We start from the raw sequence: 16,945 nt of genomic DNA, 5'->3' as shown, positions 1-16,945 counted from the left end.
AAGTGAGAATAGCAGCACAATTGGAAGAGCGTAGTCGATGTCACTGAACTGTGCATGTAGAAATTTTTGAAATACTGTATCTTTGGCTATGTATATTTTCACCAAAAAAAAAAGAAGGTTGAGAAGGGAGAGGGTTGACATGTTGTGGGGTTGTTAACCAATGTCATAAAACAATATGTGTACTACTGTTTCGTGGGAAACTATTTGTTCTGTAAGCCTTCACCTGAAGTACAATTTAAAAAAAGAAAGAAAAAAAAAAAGCAAAGATGTCACTTTGAGGACTAAGGTGTGCCTAACCCAAGCCATGATTATTTTCGATCTCCTCATATGCGTGTGAAAGCTAGGCAGTGAGTAAGGAAGACCGAAGAAGAATTGACGCCTTTGAATTATGATGTTAGTGAAGAATGTTGAATATACCATGGACTGCCAGAAGGATGAACCGATCTGTCTTGGAAGTACAGCCAGAATGCTCCTTAGAAGGGAGGATGGCAAGATTTCGTCTCATATACTTTGGACATGTTATCAGGAGGGCCAGTCCCTGGAGAATTACATCACGCTTGGTAAAGTAGAGGGTCAGCAAAAAAGAGGAAGCCCCTGAATGAGATGGATTGACACAGTGGCTGCAACAATGGGCTCAAGCATAACGATTGTGAGGATGGTGCAGGACCGGGAATTGCTTCATTCTTTTGTACTTGGAGTTGCTATGAATTGGAACCAATTCGACAGCACCTAACCTTACAGCAGTCCTGACACCATGATTTAGCTCTGTAACCCCAAGTAAGTGACTGAACTTTCTGACCCCCATTTTTTCTTCTGTGAAATGGGGTAATAATAGTACCTGTCACACTTGTTTTTGTGTGGCTGCTGTAAGATAATAGTTGTAAAACATTTAGCACAGTTTCTGACACATGGTGGGTACTCAGTACATACTACTTGTGATCATCTTCATTATCATCCCAAAGTATGCAGTGGCACATATCTTCGTACATAGACTTTTGCCTTCAAATAATTCCTTAAGGTTAGATTCCCAGAAATAGAGTTTCTGGACCAAAGAGGAGAATAGACTTTTAAATATCTGCCTGATAGTTTTGATTTTTTCTTTCCTTTCAAATAAATATGACCCCTTAAAAGAGAATAGTTAGCAGATCGGCTCAGAGGCCATGTAAACAGAGGAACCATGGGTCAGCTTCACTGCCACAGTCTTGACTCATGCCTGCTTGTATTTGGGATCTCCACATGGATCCTTTACCTCAGGCTTGATGAATACTACCCTTGAATTTGTATATCTGAATATCTTACCAGTGCAGCCTTCTCATTACCCCCCTGTTGAGCAGTCGCTAGCTTCTACCACCGGGCACTTACTTTGAAAGTGTTAGTGGTCTGTGGCCCTGAAGCACTGAGTGATTAAGTGCAGACCAAAGGAGATCAGGCAAGATGGAAACACATGTGTACGAGGCCCCAAGCTGGGAGGTGAACTTCACTCTCCAGAGGGGACAGAGTCTCGCATTGATATCTCTTCTTCCCTCGTTTGTAACACCCCATAGTCTTCTGTAAGAGAAGCCCTTAAGGGGATTTCGTTGCATCAAACGTTACTGTTTTGCTAATATCCTTACAGTCCAACCAAGCACTGATGATTATGGGACTGAGCTATTGAGACGGTATCACGAAAACCTCTCTGAGATTTTCACAGACAACCAGATGTTGCTAAAAGTGATCTCACATGCGAAGAGTTTAGCCCCGGGAGAAAGAGAGGTAAGAGAGAAAGGGAGGGAAGGCAAAATGAGAGAGAAGGGGAAAATGTAAATATATATAATGCATTCCTGTATATATATTTTATATAAATATACATACACAACCATGTTGAGAAATGCTGTTAGCGTTTCTAGGGCCAGTAGAGGAGAAATGGAAGGTGACTCGATTTTTAAGGCAGAGTAACAGGTAAGATAGTTGTTTCTGTAGTAACAAAGAAAGGAGCTCAAAAAGAGGACTGAGGAACATTGTCTTTGTCATGTATAAGAAACCTCTCAAGTTGAGAGAGGTCTTGAGAGAAGGTGAAGGATGTTGAAAAATTCCTTCCCAGAAATATGTTCACTATAACCCAATTACCCAGACTTGTAGTTCTGCAGCGGGGCGAGTGGCTAGAAAGTCCCTTACGTGTATGTTTGTGCTGCATCTTGAAGGTCATGGAGAAGCTTGTGAAACATGACTCTGGCTCAGGAGGTTTCAGTTCTCTGATCTCAGCAGTTCTGGAAAAGCAGACTCTCTCTGCAACAGCTGTTTGGCAACTGCTGCTGGTGGCTCAGGAGACAAAGACCTGCCCACTGAACTTGCTCATGGAGGAAATCCAGAGGGAGCCTGGTGCTGATGCTTTCTTCCAGGCAGGTGAGTTACCTGACCTCTGCCATGGTTTAGCCCCCACTAGAAATTGTCAGTCTTCCAAGAAAGTAGAGCTGTCTTATGGTGGTCATCCACATCTTGCCATCAGAGGAGCAAAGTAAGGACTGGCAATTTCATTCAAAGACACAGGAGTTGGTAAACCTTTAAAAAAAAAAACAAAACAAAAAAACCCACATGTACAGTACTTATTCTAAGCTTAAATTATTATACTCTGATTATAGTGCAGTTTGACATTTTCTGCACTCCCAACTCCAGGTAGGAGATAAGTGTGTTCTCATTATGAAGAGTTGAGTTGAGAAAAAGAAGGGAAAAAAATGGTACTCATGGTTTTACTAATGAGTCTTCTGTCCCCCCTTTTTTTCAGTGACCACACCAGAAAGTGCTGCCTTAGAAACAATCCTGAGGCATAGGAGATTAGTCATAGAGGCCATCCAACAAAAGATTGACCTGAAGTACTTTACCTCAGAGGAAGAGCACCTGGCAGAGACTGTGAAAGAGGTGTGGTGGGCATAAAATCAAGTTGTGTTTTAACGAGTTTCATGTGATGCCTGGGACTGTCTTCATTCCTAAGGGAGGAACCAGCATCCGGAGACTACCTGCCACGTGCCTAGTCCTGTGCTAAGCCAAGCACTCTATAACACTTTTATTCTTTTAATCTTCATAACTCTAAGTGGTAGGTGATACCATCTGTGTCTTACAGATAAGGAAACTCAGACTCCAGGGGATTAAGTAACATGTCTAGGATTCTCCACTGGTAAGAGATGGATTTGAACCCAGGTTCATGTGACTCAACCCTAGAGTTATTCTGTTTGTCTAAAGCTGGGTAAATCCCCAGGGGAACCATGATACTGCTTTCTAACATGTTCTAAGAAGCAACTTCTTTCAGATGAAGGAAAGTAAAATTGGTGTTGTTACATGCTGTCTTCTGGCTCCTAGAAAGAGCCAAGATAAACATAGATAGAACAAAGTGTTTGCCCATATGGGGTAGCAAGTACTGCCAACTCATTTTCTGTGAGGTTTCTCACAATGTGGCCAGCATCCCAGAAAAACCAGGTGGGGATGGAGGGGGCGGCAGTAGGGGAGGGGATTCACGGATGTCCAGCCCAGGATCATGTGCATCTTGAGTTGGAGAGAATTACAAAGGCACATAAAATTAAGCCACATATTAACCGGTAGTGCCTTTTGATCCAGGTAGGCATGGAAGATGTGCAGGAGGGCTGGTTGCTAACTCTGTCCACAGAGATGCTGGCCCACCTTGGTATGGCTCTCAGATGGGAAGAAGATGGCGCACGTTTCTGTGGGGCTTCAGAGGAGAGATTCGTCTGCTAGACTCTCTCCAGCACACCACATACTTCAGAGATGGGGTTTCTGCAGTTGATCACTTCTCGCCTGGCTAATTAGTCTCATGCCTGCCTCCTGGGACATCAGGTTTATTTAGATAGACTTGAAAAGAGCAGAAATAAAATGTCTTCCAAAATGAAAATTACATTTGGCCATCTGTGAATGGTTTAGCTTTATTTTCTCAGTGTACTGACTCTTTCTGCTGATAGCTCTAACATTCTGAAAGAGGACAGCTTTGAAATAATATTCTTGGCCTCTTTAAAGACCCTATTTGAGCCTTCTTTAAAAAGCTGAGTTTCTTTACAAAAGAAAATGATGTTTAAAAGGGTACATCTAAGTATCTAAAAATATGAAGCCACTGATCATGCAGAATTACTTCCAGACATTGAGACAATTATATATTATGAAATATTATCTGGATCTTCAAGACAGAAACACCAACAACCAAATCTTAAAGCTTTCCAAGTTTGTACCATTAAGATCTAGAAAAGTTCTTTGTGAGACTCCTGGTTTCTGAGAAGATATTTCCATAGAACATGATCATTGCTTCCTTGCTTGCCCCGTGTTTGTATTTGATGTTCGCCTTGATGTATGTTCCTTTTTATTTTGTTAATTTCTCCTTTCTTTGGAAAACAGGTCTCTGCTACATTTATCATGAGGAGAAGTGTAAATTACTTACAGATGAGCAATGCCTTCCTGAAATTGATTTTGTTTTTTTGTTTTTTTGTTTTTTCCGGTTGAAAACCATGGAGAAACTCTGCTGATATTAACCCCAAACCTTTGTCTCCTGGTATTCATTTAGATTCTGAGTGTTTCCTCAGAGACAGCCAGCCCTGAAGCTTCCCTGAGAGCAGTGCTGAGCAGAGCCATGGAAAAATCGGTCTCAGCTGTTGAAATCTGTCACCTCCTGTGCAGCATCTACAAATTGTTTCCAGGCCTGCAGCCTGTAATGCAGGAGTTAGCATACGTTGGTAAGAAACAAGTTGGGTGGGGTCCCTGTCAGGCACGCAGGTTGTTTCCTTATTGGAGAAAGAAAGCAGCAGTTCATATAAGAGTTCATTGCTACTTTAAATTGTTTGCTCATTTTATATGCTCTCAATACCTAGAGAAGTCGTGAGCATAGATGTAAAATGGCGCTGTTTGTGTTTATGAGAAGGTAAAGATGCTAATGATATTGCATTGGAGTATTTTTAGGATCCCAAGTAGTCTCCAGTCTCCCATAAGAAGTTGTGTGCCTTAGAAAAGTTCTAAAGTCAAGTAGAAATGCAGAGAATTTCCAGAGCCATGAGCTTTCTCTCCTGTGCAGGTTTCCTTACTAAGGAAGGTGGGCAGAAGGAAATGTGGAAGGTGAGTAATAAATTTCACCTTGAAGCCAACGATAAAGCAGATGAAAAGGCAGCTGAGCCAGCTGAAGAAGATTGCCAGGCTGGAAAACTGAACGATGAGGGAGAGACAAGTTCTCTGCCGGAACAAGAGAAGGATGCTTCTGCCTCCCCAGACTCTGCCAAGAAGAACTTCGTCTGTAAGGCCTGTGACAAAAGCTTCCATTTCTACTGCCGCCTAAAGGTGCACATGAAGCGCTGCCGTGTGGCCAAGAGCAAGCAGGTGCAGTGTAAGGACTGCAGCGAGACCAAGGAATCTAGGAAAGAGCTGGAGAAACATCAGCTGGAGGCCCACGGTGCAGGTGGAGAGCCTGATGTCCCCAAGAAAAAGAAGAAGAGGCTTCCAGTGACGTGTGATCTCTGTGGCAGAGAATTTGCTCATGCCTCAGGTACGTTCAAGAAGGCAAAGTAACAGTGGATGATGATTCTGGATGTTGTAGTTTGGATTCCAGGCCTTGCCTGTGCTTGTGTGTAATAATTAGGGATGTGGGTGGGCTTAGAAGATAGAATAGGTTCCTACCGAGGCAGGGAAATACTTGGGGGAAGAATATGGGGTTTGGAATCAGCTCTCTGGGATTTAATTTCCTCATCTATTAAATAGGCACCATGGTACCACCTACTTTATTGGATTGTTATAAGATTTAAAATAATATAGTTGAACCCCTAGTACAATGCCTGGCATAGAGTTAGGACTCAGTAATTGTAGCTGCTGTTATTTGTAATAATAATAACCAACAGTTTAATGCCTGACTCTTGGGTTTTTATGTACCATTTGTTTCTTGATAATAAGTAAGAGTCACTGGAAACCCTGGTAGCGTAGTGGTTAAAGTGCTATGGCTGCTAACCAAAAGGTCGGCAGTTTGAATCCACCAGGTGCTCCTTGGAAACCCTGGGGGGGCAGTTCTGCTCTGTCCTGTAGGGTCCCTGTGAGGCGGAATCGACTTGATGGCAACGAGTTTGGTTTTTTTGGTTTTTTGGAAACCCTGAGATATAAAGTCAGGTATTATTTTCCCCTAGTCCCAGATGTTGGATAAGCCTAATGAAACATAAAAGTAAGTTTTGTTTCCCTATTTCTGGGTGGCTGGGTCTTATTTAAGAGAGAGAGGGGACAGGGAAGTTAAACCCAGAATCACTTCATGCCTAGTCCAACCAGAAGCGGGACTGAGGTGACTTTGGGATGCTCATTGCTGGGCAGTTGGGCAGCATGGCTACATGGGGTCAGAGCTGGCCTGACCTGGGTCCTTTGCTGGATGCTGTCTTCCTCTGGAACCCTCACCTGAAACAGTGCAATTATGTAGCTTCTGCTGGTTCATAACATTAATTACTAGTATCTCTTCTGGTCCCTGGCATGGCTTCTGTAGGCATGCAGTACCACAAACTGACAGAACACTTTGATGAGAAGCCTTTCTCCTGTGAAGAGTGTGGGGCAAAGTTTGCAGCCAATTCTACCTTGAAGAACCACCTTCGCCTTCACACTGGGGACCGCCCCTTCATGTGCAAGCACTGCCTCATGACCTTCACCCAGGCCTCCGCCCTGGCCTACCACACCAAGAAGAAGCACTCAGAAGGTAAGGCTTGGAGAACTTCTTTTGTTCTACTGCAAACTTCAACTGTGTAAGTTGCCTAAAAACCCATTTGGAATTGGGTGTGATATGTATATCTCAAGGAGCCCTGGTGGTGCAACATTTAAGCGCTCAGATGTGAACCGAAAGGTTGGCCCTTTGAATCCACTCACTGGCTCCATGGAAGAAAGACCAACAGAAGATCTGATTTACATAATTCTGGCCACTCTGTGGACAATAAACTGTAATAGGGCAGAGTATCATATAAATGGGAAGAGCAGTTAGGAGATTATTGCAGTAGTCCAGTCTGGAGACGATGGAGTTTTTGACTAGAGTTGTATTAGTGGTTGTCTTAGGCTGGGTTCTCTAGAGAAGCAAAACCATTAAAGCATATAAATATATATATATAAAGAGATTTATTTCAAGGAAAGGGCTCACACGATTGTAGAGACTGGAACGTCCTAAGTCTGTGGATCAGGATAGAGGCTTCTCTCGATTCACATAGCCGCAGGGGCTGGCGAACCCAAGATCAGCAGGTCGGAGAGCAGGGCTCTTGCTCACAGGCTGTAAATAGCGATGAATCCCAAGATTGGCAGGTCGGAGAGCAGGGCTCCTGCTCACAGGCTGTGAAGGTTGACAAATCCAAGATTGGCAGATAAGCTGATAGTTGAAGTCCCAAGAACTGGAGGTCAGAAGAACAGGAGGCAGCCGCAGGATCCAGAGCGAGCAAAAAGCCAGAACATCTGCTTATATTTGGATGCAGGCCACACCCCCAAGGAAACTCCCTTTCAACTGATTGGCTACTCACAGCAAATTCCATCATGGGAGTGATCACATATATACACTAAGAATCATAGCCCAGTCAAGTTGACACACAATCTTAACCATTATAGTGGGGGTTGTAAAAAACAGTCAAGTTTGGGGATTTTTAAGAAGTCACCTTTAATCTCCAGACACCAATAGCCAGGCAATATGTGCCGATATTGGGGATATATTTTTGAAAGTAGAGCCAGTAGGACTAATGATGGATTGGATGTGGGATGTGAGGGAAAGAGAGGAATTAAGGATGGCTTTGGAGTTTTTGGCCTGAACAACTGAGTGGATGATGCTGCCATTTACTGATGGGGGAATTGGAGAGAGAGAGAGAGACTGTGTGTGTGTGTGTGTGTGTGTGTGTGTGTGTGTGTGTGAGTGTGTGTGTGTGATAGAGGGCATGGGGGAGGGGGAGAATCAGGGGCTCTCTTTTGGATATGATAAATTTGTGATACCTTGTAGACCTCCAAGTGGAGAGATAGAGTAATAGAAACATTGCTATGTAAGTCTAGAGAGTTCTGTGGAAAGGTAGGGGCTAGACAAAAATGTAGGAGCTATCAGTGTACAGATGGTATATGAGGCTCTGAGATGAGATCATCTAGAAAGAAGAAGGCCGAGGACTGAGCCCTAGACTTCTCAACAGTTTCAACTCTTAATTCAGGAATCCCTTTTTTCCTAACAAAATCTTGTTATGTGAAACATGAACATGATTGCTCTGGTTGAAGCAGGCCTAGGAGTCAGGGTCTGGAGCCTCACCTCCTCATGGATTTCCCCACTTCTATTGATGCCATAATGAGGCTTGGAGGTACAACTGCTCGAGCAGTTTTTACAAAATGTTCTGTAGACTTGTTGTTTACCTGTGTTTCTTTGGCAGTCTGGTCATTATATTCTCATTATGTGCATGAGGAAATAAAGAAACCAGGTGATATGTAATAACTTTATAGCAAGTCACTGGAAGAATGCTTTTATTCTCTGAAGCCATGTCTCTCACCTTTGTGTGTGGTTACCATATCTGTACTGTGTACGTTGCAAGGGGATCTAAATGCACATATTTCTAGGTACAAAGATATATCTGTTGCCTGGGAGTAGAATGAGCTCGTCCCATACTTGTTGCCTGATTAACAGATGGGTTATCTTGTGTAACGAGACCTCCATCCTTATTCCTGAGGGTAGGAAGACCACACTCACACCCTTTCTGTGTGATCAGTTGTAACTGTGAGGTGCCATCTGACCAGATGCCTTACAAATTGCCTACTGTTTTAATGTCATCTCCCAGATTATATTTATCTGATACTTGCCCTAGAATGTGACTTTGTTTTTAGGAGTACTGTAAATGTTTAGCGCTGGCTCTAATAAACTCATGTGTATTTCTAGGGAAAATGTACGCTTGCCAGTACTGCGATGCTGTGTTTGCCCAGTCCATCGAGCTGTCCCGCCATGTGAGGACCCACACCGGGGATAAGCCGTATGTCTGCAGGGACTGTGGCAAGGGCTTCCGACAAGCCAATGGCCTCTCCATCCACCTGCACACCTTTCACAGTATGTACTGAGATTGTGCTTGTCAGGTACTCAGCACCAGGCCTGGCTGTGAGAAAGCGTGTAGCGGTCATTACACAGGTTGTCACTCCCCCAGAGCTGGTCTCCATTCAGTGCCTTCCCCTCCTCTCTTCTCCTTTGAAACCCAGAATCCTTCAGTCCTATTTCAAGGAGAATACCATTTTAACGTAGCATTGTATGATACTTGTTTCTCTCTGTCCAGGCTGTTTTCCTTGCCTTCCTCCTTAGCCACCTGGCACTGTTCGGCTGACAGAGGCAAATTATGTTTGAAGGAGAGAGAGTCTCTGTGACAGATAAACTCACAGAGCACTGGGACATTTCCTTTAGTCCACTGAGCTTCTGCTCACCCTCCTCCCCCACCCCCATCTTATAATCATATGTGCCTTTCCCCATAGAAGCACCTCAGACACTTTCTAAGTTAATATATACCATCTGAAGTGGTACCTGGTCACTTGCCCTGTCTTCTCCCCTAATATTTTCTTCCAAATGCCATTTTATTTCACTCAGTTAGTAGGGTCTGCCCCCATCTTTCTTCCCTTCTCCTAGAATTGATAGGGACAAAAACACACTTTTATTCAACACATGCACGCACACACACACACGCGCGCGCACACGCACACATGCACGCACACAGGAAAGAAAAGGAAATTCTGTGATTCTTCATTACATCATCAGAAAACCGCCACTGTGGCATTCGGCTTGCCATGTCACATTTTCTTCAGCCTCTCGTATGTTGCGGCAGGAGTGTAATCAACACAGCACAGCAGGGTGGTTAAGAGCTTGGTCTCTGAGATCACACAGGCCTGGATTTGAATCTTGGCCCTGCCATGTACTTTCCATAAGAACTTAAACAAATGTCGTTAACTTTGTAAGCCTCTTAGGCCCCTCGTAAACTGGAGAAGATAATAATACCTACCACCTTGGATTGTGGTGAGATATCACATATAAATAAAGCCTGAAGCTCCCTGCCTGACACATAGAAAATGCTCAGGAAATGCCAGCTATTATTAGTATTGGTGACAAGAGCAGCCCTCTCAGGTGCCATTTGTCACCATCAAGCTTGTCTCTTTGCATGCCATGTGCCTGCACCCCCTTCCCTTTGTAGCTGTTGGCAAATACCATGTGTCACAAACATGTGCCTTATGTAAACACATTCAAGTCTGTTGTCAGTCAGCCAGCAGGGACTTCACTAGAGTTCCTGTGTGCCCAGCATGTAGCTGGACATTGGAGGAGGCAGAAGGAATATAAAGTGTGGTCTCTGCCTCCCAAGGAGTTTACAAGGCTGTACTAAAAATCCGTTGCAATAGACTTCCAGTTTAGTGAATTTTGGATTGGATCCAGTGCTGCAATTTTGATGTCCTGTCGACCTCTCTCAGATGGCATCTGCTTTAGTCTTCTCTTCCAAGTAGCATTACTTGGGAGTTAGAAGAGGGGAAGACATCGTTAATTTTCGGAATGAAGAAGGACCCAAAATACTTTGCCATGCCCCTCGAGTGTGTCATCTGCGGCAGGCCCAGCATCCAGGCCCCTCCCTCTCCTTTAGCATTCCTCCTCGCCTATTTCATAGGAATACGTAATTGCTTATGGAAAATGGCTTCAAAGTATCATAAAAGACAACACTGAAATGAGATTTCAAGAGCTGATGTCCACAGGGAAATGAGTTAATAATGTCGAATGCTGCTGCATGGCAAAATTCCTGAGATACTCTGAATCAATGCATAAATAAGATTGGCTTGTGGGCTGGGCCTTTCTCGTGGGCAAAGGATTTTATTATTAAAACATTTGGTCTTCTGTTGCTTTAAGTAAAAGAATGACTTCCTACCACAAGGATGGCAAATATATTCGTCATTAGTGCCACTTCTTATTTTTGAAATCCCACCGAAGAGTTGGCATTGTCCTGTTAGACATGCAGCTCAGAGACTGGCCTTTGGAGGTAGAGCTGGGATGGCTGGCCAGTTCAGCCATTTTCTAGTTGTGACTTTGGGCAAGGCACTAACTTAAACTGTCTAAATCTTGATTTTCCTAATCTCTAAAATAGAGGAGATAATAGAACTAATCATAGGGTTATTGGAAGGATTAAATGAGTTAATATACATAAAGCACTTAGAGCAATGTCCGTCATATAGCCCTCAGGCATTATCTATGAAAGTGTTTTTGTTGTTGATCTGAAGTGGGGAGTTGTACTGCTGACAACAAAGGAAATAGTGATGCTCTGGGAACTGGTGGAAATCTCTATAGCGAATTATAAAACCCAAAACTGCCCACTGCTAGCAGGGGCAGAGCAACGGTGAAATTCTCTGGAGAGTAGTAAAATAGAATTTCACTTGTAAGATGTAAAATGAGGAGTTGACGTGAACTATTTGATGCTGCAGAGGTTGTTGGTCCAGAAGCCTTGGAGGCTTTCGCTCTTCCAGGAAGAAGGCAGGGGTGGCCAGGTTAGCCCTGTGCTGACTGCTGGTCCTTGGAGCGTGAGGCCCTGCACAGCATCTGAACAGTGCCTTCTGTCTGTAGCTGTACGCAGTGACCAGCATCTATCTCACTGATTGCAGTCTGCGGTGTTTTTTCTTCTCCCCCTTTCTCTCATGGATGTCCCTCATGGAACCAGACATAGAAGATCCCTATGATTGCAAGAAATGCAGGATGAGTTTCCCCACTCTGCAGGACCACCGGAAGCACATCCACGAGGTGCACTCCAAGGAGTACCACCCCTGCCCCACATGTGGAAAGATCTTTAGCGCCCCTTCCATGCTGGAGCGGCACATGGTGACCCATGTTGGCGGGAAGCCCTTTAGCTGTGGGATCTGCAACAAGGCCTACCAGGTGACCTCAGGTTCTGGTGGGAGGTCTCCCTGCAGTCCCCAGTCTACTCTCCATTTGCTCATCTTTGTTCCCATGTTTGTGACTTGTGGATCAGATCTTATCCCCAGGATGTGCAAGTTTGGCTTGCTATCATGAAGAATGCAGTTTGAAATTATTCCAGTTCTCTAAGGAAATCTGGTCAAAGGGATGCAGTGGGGGAGCTTTAATTGGAGCAGAGAGTTCTTATACCCCCTACTCCCCAGATGTCAGCCTTGTCATGAACTGAATGCTACTTCTCCCCTTGGAGCCTCACATTCTGTAGGACCTATTGACCCCATGTGTCAAGGCATGTGAGAATGACGAAGGGGATTGTAACACAACATGGAATTATCTTGTTTAGCACAATTATTGCTTTTTTTTTTTTTAATTCCCAGGGAATGGCTGTGCTTTTTTACTGTAGAATTTGGCATGTAAGTAAAGGGAAATTCCATATAGAACTAAAAAGAAACTGCATCTGTCAGACACTAAAACCACCAAGAAAAGAATGGTCTTTGTTGGTGTCTATAAGATGTAGGTATATAGAAAGAAGCACAGAGACTAATTTCAGTTCAACAAAAATTGAGAGCTAACTCTGTGCGAGGCCTTGTGCTGTGAACAGCAGGGTCAAAGAGTGGAGTAAGACCTGGGCCTGGCCTCTCGGAAACTGTGGAACCGTAAGGAGAATATTCTGATGCTTCTCTGAACCTGAGAGGGAGGGGGACACTTGCTTACAGCACACAGCCCCTTCTCCAGCAGTTTGCTCTGCTCTACCCCTGGGCTTCTAAGAAGCAGTGAGATACAGCTCAGTGGCAAAGAACAGATTCTTAAGTCAGAAGGCCAGGGTTTGAATCCTGACCCTACCATTTACTAATTGTGTGGCCTTGGGCAAGTCATTTAACCCCTCTGTGCCTCAGCTTCTGCCTCATTGGAAAGATCATAGCACCTCTGTCATACAGTTGCTGTGAGGAGTGAACTTATGACAGACTCAGCTGAGCCCTGCCCTATAGCAGCCTCTTAATACATGGTTGTCTTGTTCCCATAAACACCAGCCTCTCCTCTAACACCAGCACTCAGTTTGATAGGTAAGAGAGTGTGATTCTAGACCCATCAGCTTATCTGAGAGCGTTTTTCTCTTTCTCATGGGGGACTCCTGAGCTCTACAGCTTGCTGGAACATTCTAAGGCTCTAACACTTGCCAAATTCCTTGCAGCAATTGTCTGGTTTGTGGTACCACAATCGGACCCACCACCCTGACGTATTTGCTGCACAGAACCATCGATCTTCCAAGTTCTCCTCACTCCAGTGCAGCTCCTGTGACAAAACCTTTCCCAACACCATGGAACACAAGAAGCACATCAAAGCAGAGCATGCAGGTGGGGTTTGGGAACCATAGATGGGGAGTGTGCACTGACACGTGGGAATGGCTTAATTATATGGCTTCCCCGGGTTCTGTCCAAAAATCCCAACCTGCAGTGTGACTATGTGGTGTGCTTTGGTAATTACCTTTTTTCTGCCCAGCACACCTGAGGGATACAGCCCCAGTCCAGCAATAACAGTAGCTGGAGGGAAGTGGTTCTCAAACCTGGAAACCTCAAGCAGTGTAAGCTCCTGCCAGCCACCGAGTAAGGCTCAGTCACTGTGCAGTGGGAAGGGTGTCAGCTTTGGTGGCAGACAGGCCTGGGTGGAAACCCTGAATCCAGCACCCTACCAGTTGCATGACCCTGGCAGGTGACTTATCTTTACTGAGTGGAATGGGAGTTACTAATAACATACTTTGCAGATGAATTTGGGGGTAATCATAACAGCTAGCGGTTACAAAGCATTTCCTAATTGCAAGGCACCATGCTCCTCACAACAGCCCTATTTGAATCCAGGCAGTCTGGACCTAGATCTGGTGCTCTTTACCACTGGATTACGCTAATAGATCATGGGCATGAGGGTCTTGGCACATGGTGGGTGCTTGCCAAGTGTTAGCCACCATCCGTGCCTCCCAGCCCGGATACTCTCCAGCTTTCCCACAGCTCTCTCCTTGTGTGCTTCACAGATGTAAAGTTCCATGAATGTGACAAATGTAAGGAGCTCTTCCCCACGCCGGCTTTGCTGCAGGTGCATGTCAAGTGCCAGCATTCAGGTCAGTGGCCCTCTTCCAAGATGCTCCCAAGCTGCCTGGATGAGAATCTCATCACCACCATTCATGGTTATGCAACCCTGGCTAAGTAACTTAATTAACTTGTCCCTCAGTTTCCTCGTCCATAAAATGGGAACCATCACAGTACTACCTCATAGGGTAACTGTGAGAACTAAATATGTTAGTGCACATAAAACACTTAACTTAGGACCTGGCACTGTTAAGCATTCTTAAGCATTAGCTGTGATTATCATTATTATTGCTGTATTTAAGGAGCCCTGGTAGCACAGTGGTTAAGCGCTCAGTTGCTAACTGAAAGGTCAGTGGTTCAAACCCACCAGCCACTCTGCAGGAGAAAGATGTGAAAATGCCAGTTATAAGATGTACCATTTTTAATGAACCATTAAGATGCTGCCAATTAAACTAAGGTTTCCTATCAGAATTTGTAGTTTATTCTGAGAGTTATTTTAGACTCAATTGACGTAGATTTTTATTATATCACTCACTCTTGTGTGCATACATAAAAAAGACAAAATAAGTTAAGAATCCAGCTTCTCAGAGTAACTTTGCATTCAGACTGCGGACGTGCATGTTTTTCCACAGTGTCATGTTCTATGCCATCAAGAGCACTGGTGATGGATTACACAGTAAAAGTTTGCATCAAAGAACTAAAGACTGTTGGTTTTGGTCTCTTGCACATTACGTAAAACTATCTACTTTTGATTCTTGCTTTGGGAATGTGGCTAAACATGCCTGATTCATCTCTCCCCCAAACCATTTCATTCCCATTAGTTAAAAATGTGGACCACTCCTGTCTCAGGGATTTTCTTCCAAGCCATGGACACTCATGCTCCAAGTCTTGATGCTGCCACTTTTGATGTTCATGCATGTGCAGTCATTGACAATTATACCCGGCTGCCACCTAGCCCACAGCAGTCACAAAATGCCATTGATCCCATTTCAGAGATGTTAAAATGCACTTCTTAGAATTGATGAAACATAGTATTGTCAACACTGTCATCTACAGTTGAATGAAGGGCCTCAGCAGGGGCAGATTTAGCCTGAATCTAATGCTAATGAAGTGTTAGCTTGGGGCCCCTCACTTGCATGGGGTCCTTCCAAGGCTTTGTGCCTAATTCTGTATTTGTAGTTTTGTATTATTTTTCTCAAGAGGGCCCCACACATATGACCCTCAGGCCCCACAAAACCTGGATCTGCCTCTGCACCTCCATTCTCCCTCATTCCTCTCACCTCCCCCTGCTCTTGCTTCCCCGAGTCGTTCCACCCACATTCCCTTCATTCCACCCACATTCCCTTCTGTCTCTCCCCTCCAGGGTCGCAGCCATTCAGGTGCTTGTACTGCGCAGCCACCTTCCGCTTCCCTGGGGCACTGCAGCACCATGTCACCACGGAGCACTTCAAGCAGTCGGAGAGCACCTTCCCCTGTGAGCTCTGTGGGGAGCTCTTCACCTCCCAGACCCAGCTTGACAGTCACTTGGAATCTGAACACCCAAAGGTGGTGGGCACCGAAACCCAAGCAACAGCCTCACAGGTGGTGCAGGTGATTCTGGGGCCATCCAGCACAGAGTGCTGATGCTGGGTTCCTAAGGCTTCTGTAGAGCTCGCTCTGTTACAACCCCCAGGCTTTCTCTTTGGGGCTCTTAAAGGGTCCTTTGAGTAATGCATTCATAACCAAGAGGGTCTCATAGAAGAGTCTCTCTGGACCTTTTACCAAAACAGAACAGAAAATTCTAGTCTCTTGGTGGCCACATGTAAAATGGCCCCTAGGTAGAAGGAGCCTGAAGCAAGAACTTCCAAAAGTAGAAGAACTCTGTTTTTTTCTCTCCCATTTCACACCATTTCCCACCTTCTGAGAAACACTGTGGTATGTGGTAAGAGTTGCAGGAGACCTTGGAGAAGGGTGGATGAGCTCTTAGTTGGCAAGGGGACCACCTTCAGTTGAAGCACTTTAGTAGATCCTCTGGGCTGGACATAGTGCAGCCTGGGACATGTCTGGACCTGTCACCTTTAGCTGGGTGAAAAACTCACCTCTTCTTGCTGTTTGAAGGCAAAGCTTGACCCAGGCCCTCTTTATTTCCCTGTTGTCACGCCCTTCCATCTTCTCCAGAAAGGGCGGGCAGAAAAGGAAAAGAAACTCAGTTCTGCAGTGGTCAGTAATTTGTGGTGGGCTGGAGGGGAGGTTTCAGTCAGTCGGACTGTCCCACTGTCCAGTTCCATGGGTCAGTTCTTTATAAGCTGCACTCTTCAGGCATCTGTGGGGAGGAGGGGAAGTCAGCTGGCAGGACTCCAGGTGATCCTCCTGCTGCCCTATCAACCACAGCGTCTCTGCTTTTGTCTTCCTTATGTATTAGGATTCTTGGTGAGATGTTGTTTAGGGGAGGAGGGGGAGGAAGGGGATTTCATTGCTAAAACAAAACAAAAAAAATGTTTGGAAACTTGTCCTAGATGATTTTTGATTGAACATCACACTTGATCCCTTTGCAGTCATAGTGCAAAGAGGAGCTAAGCTCTGCTTCCCCATTTCTGCCCGCTGAAGTCTAGTGCCCTGCTCTTCACTCCTGGCTAGTTCTCAGGAGCCAGGGTGGCCATGTTCTCTGGGGGCAGGAGCATCAAGCTGTCTTGGGCTCCATGGCTCAGAAGCATCGACTTGGAGGTTCAGGCAGGAGCTGGATGTGCTTAACCCCAGAATAGTTCTCGCTTAGATGGAAGGTCATCTTTAACAGATTGTGCAGATTTGGAAGGAACACATCTTGACTGTGGTAGAAAGAAGGGGTCCCTACCCTGCCAGCCTTGTGAGCCAAATGAATGTGCTGCTGGAAGTCACAGCTCATCCACCCCTTTCTTCCTCCTAAGCTTGATAGCCAGGCAGTCTCCTAGGATGGCTCCTAGTCTGACTAGCAGTCTAG

The 16,945-nt window shown here is 45.0% G+C and overlaps 1 protein-coding gene across 1 annotated transcript in view; it reads left to right on the top strand.

Moving 5' to 3' along the window:
- ZBTB40 (zinc finger and BTB domain containing 40) overlaps nt 1-16,945 on the top strand; it is an 89,862-nt gene that overhangs the window by 68,818 nt on the left and 4,099 nt on the right. The window contains exons 7-17 of the mRNA XM_004377147.2: nt 1,616-1,752; nt 2,181-2,382; nt 2,762-2,895; nt 4,541-4,709; nt 5,045-5,509; nt 6,482-6,688; nt 8,870-9,034; nt 11,658-11,872; nt 13,101-13,263; nt 13,935-14,021; nt 15,353-15,579. Of these exons, the coding sequence (XP_004377204.1) occupies nt 1,616-1,752; nt 2,181-2,382; nt 2,762-2,895; nt 4,541-4,709; nt 5,045-5,509; nt 6,482-6,688; nt 8,870-9,034; nt 11,658-11,872; nt 13,101-13,263; nt 13,935-14,021; nt 15,353-15,579 (2,171 nt within the window). The remainder of the gene's footprint in view (nt 1-1,615; nt 1,753-2,180; nt 2,383-2,761; nt 2,896-4,540; nt 4,710-5,044; nt 5,510-6,481; nt 6,689-8,869; nt 9,035-11,657; nt 11,873-13,100; nt 13,264-13,934; nt 14,022-15,352; nt 15,580-16,945) is intronic.

This window comes from Trichechus manatus, unplaced genomic scaffold, assembly GCF_000243295.1.
Source record: "Trichechus manatus latirostris isolate Lorelei unplaced genomic scaffold, TriManLat1.0 scaffold00048, whole genome shotgun sequence".
NCBI classification, from domain to species: domain Eukaryota; kingdom Metazoa; phylum Chordata; class Mammalia; order Sirenia; family Trichechidae; genus Trichechus; species Trichechus manatus.
This window is presented reverse-complemented; position numbering and strand designations above follow the sequence as displayed.